The 6,436-nt window shown below is 35.6% G+C and overlaps 1 protein-coding gene across 1 annotated transcript; it reads right to left on the reverse strand.

Moving 5' to 3' along the window:
• Window positions 1-521: 521 nt before the first annotated feature.
• Window positions 522-5,363, reverse strand: LOC122087350 (beta-fructofuranosidase, insoluble isoenzyme 1-like). Its single transcript, XM_042656441.1, has 8 exons — window positions 5,093-5,363; window positions 4,798-5,000; window positions 2,774-2,782; window positions 1,824-2,680; window positions 1,573-1,731; window positions 1,245-1,483; window positions 1,043-1,133; window positions 522-938 (listed from the first exon to the last, which is right to left on the reverse strand). The coding sequence occupies exons 2-8, from the start codon at window positions 4,988-4,990 to the stop codon at window positions 759-761; spliced, it is 1,728 nt and encodes a 575-aa protein (XP_042512375.1). The 5' UTR covers window positions 4,991-5,000; window positions 5,093-5,363; the 3' UTR covers window positions 522-758.
• Window positions 5,364-6,436: the final 1,073 nt, after the last annotated feature.

The following is a 6,436-nucleotide window of genomic DNA, read 5'->3' on the forward strand; positions in this document are numbered from 1 at the left end:
AAAAAAAAAAAAAAAATTGACCAATCCTAACCGATCTCGGAAATTGTATGATTTCCAATCTTTAACCGATCCTTACCGATACCGATCCATATCTTAATCAGTCTTGTTCATCTAAAACACTAAAACCAGGACTTGACTTGCGACCCATATATTATTGTCTTTATTACATATCGGTCCTTGTATAGGAAATGAAATTGTGAATCCGAAAGTGTGGTGAGAGAGTCGTAAGTTGCAACTTGTTATATATGACGTGATCTAGAGAGTTGCCACACAGGTTTCTCCATTGCAATGCAGTGGCTGCGACTTGAGTCAGAAAGCAGGGGTAAGACCACATAAGTTATGACCCCCCTTAGACCCGTAGGGGTGGGAGTCTCGTGCATTGGGAGCCCTCACACCTTGCATTGGCTGATTTATAACCCTCCTTAGATCCGCAGTGGCGGGAGTCTTGGCGGGAGTCTTGTTCCATCAACTAACTCCTACCTCTACTGGTAAATTAAAAAATTCCATTCTGTTTGATCATATGACGGCCAAGATGCCCATGGGCAAGAGATTGAAACTATCATCAGAAAAGAAATACAATAATAGAAGTAGCAAAGCAAATTGATGATTAACTAAAGAGTCTATTCTACTGAAATGTTCTGAAATCTAGTTAAACTGCTAAAACAAAGATCTAACAACCATCAAATGATTGTCAATGGTTTGTTTTATTTCTAAACATCTAAATAGCCTAAATCTAGTCTATTCAAATCTCTTATTAATTAGTTCATCCGAGGTCTGTGCATGTTCCATGCTCTCAGCTTCAAGATTTCCACAGCTTCAGTCCCATTGTTGAAGGCAAACAAGTGTGCATCCTCATTAGTTGCTAGAGATGGATAAACTCGAGATGTGATGCATGTCTTCCCTCCAGCTCCAAAACTTTCCACAACAGAATGATCAATCTGTGTATACAAATACAATCCATGATTATAAAGAAACAAGGAAAAAGAAAATAACAATTCAGAAAGACCCATAATGCTCAGAACATCATAGTTTGAAGCCATACCAAACTCCTGAGAGATATCATCCCCTTAGTCAAATCTACATCCACAAAACCTCCAAAGGATGGTTTATATACTTCTGGCCTTAGTGATGAACTGTTTTTATCATAGCAAGAGAAGCCAAAACCAAAGGAAATCAATAAGAAAGCTATTTACTATAATAATTGTTGAAGAAAATGGATCTTATGGGCAGAGAGAGAATTAAACCTGCTTTGATCAGAGCACATAAGCACCATATGCTTGTCTTTAGCTTTGTAAACTCTGAAGAAAACTGATGTGTACTCCTCTAGATTTTTGGAAGCCAATGTCAGCAGCCCAAATGGTCCAAACCCACCTTGAACAGTAGCTCCCTTTTGGCCACAGAGTTGTTGGGGATCAACCCAAGTAGGATCAAAGGGCTCAGCCTTGTCTAAATTGTTTATGTGGAAGGTAACCTCAACATCAGCCTGTGAAGACCACGGTGACACCAAAAGAGTAAAGATAAGCTTAAGTTAATGGCAAGTCGAGGAAGAGCTAATTAAGTAAAGAAACAAACCTGTGCTGCTGTGATTGGTTTAACTTCGACAAGTCCTCCCTTCGCAAGATGAACTGTTCCCAATTGAACACTTTTTCCTCTAAGAGTTTCGATTTCATTGATCGGCCATTGCAACAATTGCTTTCCAGATTCATCAAGCCATACTTTCCTTGGAATTGTCTGTAGAAAAGATAAAGATTTGTACAATAACAATCTGTTCCTAGCCATCTCATTAAGTAATGGAGCAAATCTAAGAGCTAAGAATTTATTACCTGAATACCAGCCCATCCTTTGGCAGTAGAATCATCGGGAGTATCAGATTCATTTGCCCATCCCCACAAGATTCTTCTGTTCTTACCAGCATCAAAGAAAGTCTTTGATGCATAGAAATTACCATAATCATATCTCAGCCCCATTGCATTATCAGCAGATGTGTTATCAGGCACATACTGGTCTTTATCAGCGAAATATTTTCCCACTGTGTAGTATTCATACCTGGTGTTATCAAGGCTCACCTTCAATACATGCTTGATTCCAACATCATTCACAGATGTCTCTAACCCAAACTCCCCTTGCAAAGCAACTGGATAGAAATCTGGACACTCCCACATACCAGTATCAGCTGATGAGTGCAAAGGGTGTTGTACCTTCCACCAATGCTTGAAATCTCTACTCTTATACAAGGCAGCCATTCCCCTATGTTTCCTCTTATTGCCCACCAAGACTCTCCAATATCCATCCTGGCCTAACCATGCGGTGGTCGGGTCACGAAACGCGGTCACATTCTGGTCAATGGTGGGCACTATCAATGGGTTGAAATCAGGCTTTGTCCACTCCCTGAGGTATGGGTCAGAGAGGTTGTTTGGCAATGCTATGTTCTGGACCTGCCTCTTTTGGCCATCAATTCCAGTGTAGAGGATGACTGGTTTGTTTCCAGGGAGGATTGTGGCTGATCCAGACCAGCATCCATTTACATCAAATGGCTTGGAAGGATATATGGCTGGGTTAAGTTGGATCCAGTTGATCATATCAAATGATATGGAATGGGCCCATACAATGTTGCCCCAGGCTGAGCCATAGGGGTTATACTGGTAAAACAGATGGTAGATGCCATTGTAATACATAGGTCCTGTTACAAAGAAGAAACACAAAAAAATGATCAAGACCCAAAACAAAGAAAGCAAGTGTTATGAACCAGGACTAAGAACTCAAGTATTAATACCATTTGGATCTGATGATTTTGTGTTTTTTCCGCAAGGGGTCAGAAAGAATGCCGTCCAGCATATGCAAAACAAAGAACATACATTAAAAATTGCAATGGAATATATAAAAACTAAACTAAGCATCAAAAGTCGAAGGTATCAGAGAAGCATTTCTTATTTTGAATGAGAGATATTAGAGTGTAGCTTGGGCTGAAATTGTTAACTTGTAAAAGTTATTATAAATGTAAAAAGTGTAAAGCAGTTGGTTTAGTTTGGTTTGGTCAGTTTTTTTGAGTTTTTGCATTATATTGATTAGATCGAAATCATCTGAAATAAGACCGATAAGGGGTCGGATTCTGACACCTCCAATAATAGATTATTGTAGGAGTCCCTGAAGGTCAAGGATCGATTCTTTTGCCACTTTAGTCATTCCCTAGTTTCTCCCTCTCTTTTGTAAGACAACTCTTTAGTGGGCTATTGTGAAATGTTAATTTTTTTTTTTTTTAATCTATACGTACTCTATATGGGGGGAGGTATCGGCCAGACCTCTTGGTAAGTGTAGGCTTATGAAGACCCCAGCTTAACCAACTGAAGCTAGATAGTTGTTCCATTGCTAATTTAACTCAATCCAAATTCCACAAATGGTCCACAAATGTTAGGGGCACAAAAAAATATATAATTTTTTAAGGATTGAGTTTCTCTTCACCCAATGTAAAGAGATTCTCTACCTTCAATATTGTTGTTGGATGAAACTCCTAAAGGCAAGGATGACTTCTTAGAATTAAGGGATAATTATAACTGATATCCTTTAACTTCCTCCTATTTATATGTACTATTTTCCTTTATCTTCGTATGCATATAACCATGTAAGTTTCTTTCTTGTTGCAAAAGTAATAAAAGGAATATTTTAAGTCAAATATATTTGTATTTATTGTCTAATATGATTTAGGAAATAACTTCATAACATTTCAAAAATGATTATCAACAAATCCTTTTGATTTATAAATAATAAATAAAAAGTACATACGATGAATATAGTTATAAATATAATAAGAATTTTAAATAGATTACACATTCATTATCATTTTTGTAAGTAAAGGAGAAAAAAAATCAAATACCGAACACAACTTTAGAAGTAGATCGATAGGATCATAGAATCATTGGGGATAGGATTACCACTAAAAAGATTGAGAACCGACCAAAAGGTGATCAATCCAATCTGAATTTTCTAAGGTTCAAGTGGGATCTCGAGTAAGCCACCCATATGAAAACCATGGTTGGTTAGTTGGAGTTCTCAATATATCAAAATAGAAATTAAAGATGATTGTGTAATTTCAATAACATTTCTCGATGCATATCTTAATCTGATCCAAAATCAGATTAAACATCATAAAAAGAAAATGGATTATATAATAATTCTAATCCTAATTCCCAAGCAACCAAACAAGTCCTAGTTCAATTCCTGATAGATAAACATGTTTGACTCTGAGAGAGAGAGTTGATGATTCCATATGAGAATTTGAAGACCCTTCTGAAACGGTGGAATGGTGGCAATGATTTTCTTATCTGTAATTTGCCAAACAAATTCTAAGTTACGTATCACCCCCTATAGTGTCTAACCGATACCAACACGAGAAAAGCCAAAACTGTCATCTACAACAAAACATAGGACAAAAGGAGCATGATAAAAGAATCTTTATCATTACTCGCATTAAGTGCACGTTAGTACCTTCCTCACTCTACTGTTCTAAAATACGCCCAGACGCGGACGGTTTCTAAAATCTAACTCCCTCAAACAAAGGAAAAAACAATAATAATAATAATAATATTAATATTAATAATAATGAATAAAAATAGAAAAACGAATTCCCCTGATAATAGCATTTTCTTTAGAAGATCCATTCCGGGATTATAGAGATCCTCCTAACTCCTTGCACAGTTGCAGAAGTAAGGAAAGACCAGAAAAGAAGAAAAAGATGGGAAGAGGGAAGAAGGAAGAATTAAAAAAAAAAACCAAAAAAAAAAGGTGAACTCAAGAGGGTACCGTTAATCCAGTTCTTAGGAGGTTGAAAGTGATAAGCGGTTCTGTAAAGTGGGCTGACGATTTCGGCTTGAATTGACTGCAACTCTGGGTAAACCTTGTGCGATGCTTCCACACACATATGATCACCATTGTCGCTTCTCAGTACAAACCACAACAATATCACAACCCAAAAGTATCTCAGATTAATCTCCATTCTTTGCTATCTACAAAAAGGAATTACAACTAGACATAATGAATTCTCAAATATGAGAAAAAGAGAAAAACTAATACACCAACAAGAGTAATGGAAACATACCTATGATTTATGAAGGGAGCAAAGCAGTGATAAGAGACAGAGAGAGACCAAGACAGAGAAGAAGACTCAGAAGGGAATGAAGAGGAAGAGGTTAAATAAGATACAGACTCGTTATTTTGGGTAGGTGACTGGATTTGGGTAACTTTCCTATCTCATTAAATTTCCATTTTATAGAGTAAGGAAATCACAATTCCTATGGAAATTCCTCCGATAAAGGAAACATGACTCTATCTATGGATACTTTCTTAAGCCTTATCATTGGTCATTCCATTCCCCCACGGGAAACCCTTTCCCTATCCTGTTATTTTCTTCCATTATTATCGATTTGGCAAAAAGAAGATTACCTGGTCAAGTGCCTAATCCACCTAGAAATAAGGATATGTTAAATTACCAACGCACCACTGTGAAATAAAAAAAATAACGGCACGGTACAATAAACCTAATAAACAGGAATTGATATAATGTTAAGCTTACGAGTTAATGGAGGCTACCCCTAATAAGCCGGACATTTTGTTGGGTGACCCAATTCAAGGTAGTACTGGAAACCATCTGGCACATTCACGTTTATGTCAAGAGACTCAAGGCCACCAAACCTTACCTAGTCGGTCTACAACTATCTATAAGGCCAAGTGCTACTCACTTGTCTGGCATGATGGGTGCATTAATGTTAATATACAGAAGGTTCTATTTGATTGTAATAAAAATTAGTGGGGAGAGAAGTGAAGCCAAAATTTTAAACTAAAAAAAAATGTTAATTATTAGTTTACATTTCTTTTTATGTTCAGTAATCAATATGTAATTTTAACGTATTTTACATTGATCTATTAGGATTCTCTTTTGTATTTATAAATTGTTGGTTATGTTCTTATACTATGACGAAATATTGTGTTTTTTTATATGTATAATAAGAAGTTTGGTATTTAACTCGTCAATGCTAGTTCATATATTTTAATCAAAAAATAAAAAATGTTACCTCATATACATCATTTCAATCGAGAGTTCACTTGCTCTTGAATTTGATTTTTAATGAATACAACCTTTTGAGGCTTTTTTTTCCTAGACTTCGTTTGTTATCCATGTAATATGGTCGAAAAGAGGAGTGTTTTGATTTTATATAAAAGAAAATACAAGAACAGTAAGAAAATGTTGATTAAAAAAAATGTAAAATATCATTTATAAAGACAATTTTACAATGAAACAATTAAGGGTTTCATTTTTTTAATAATAATTTTACATTAAGATAATCAGTAAAAAAATCCTATTTTACAAGAAAACGTTCTTTTCCTACCTTTTATACATGAAAATAAAATAGAATTTTTAGAAAAAAAATCTTGTAATTTATAC

Source organism: Macadamia integrifolia, chromosome 8 (genome assembly GCF_013358625.1).
Source record: "Macadamia integrifolia cultivar HAES 741 chromosome 8, SCU_Mint_v3, whole genome shotgun sequence".
NCBI classification, from domain to species: domain Eukaryota; kingdom Viridiplantae; phylum Streptophyta; class Magnoliopsida; order Proteales; family Proteaceae; genus Macadamia; species Macadamia integrifolia.

Excerpts from the sequence above, each read along its gene's own strand:
- LOC122087350 (XM_042656441.1), bottom strand. The coding sequence starts at position 4,990 with ATGGAGATTAATCTGAGATACTTTTGGGTTGTGATATTGTTGTGGTTT. Across the intron at positions 1,484-1,572 it reads AACCAATCACAGCAGCACAG|GCTGATGTTGAGGTTACCTT; the intron begins GTTTGTTTCTTT and ends TGGTCTTCACAG. Across the intron at positions 1,134-1,244 it reads ATGTGCTCTGATCAAAGCAG|TTCATCACTAAGGCCAGAAG; the intron begins GTTTAATTCTCT and ends TGATAAAAACAG.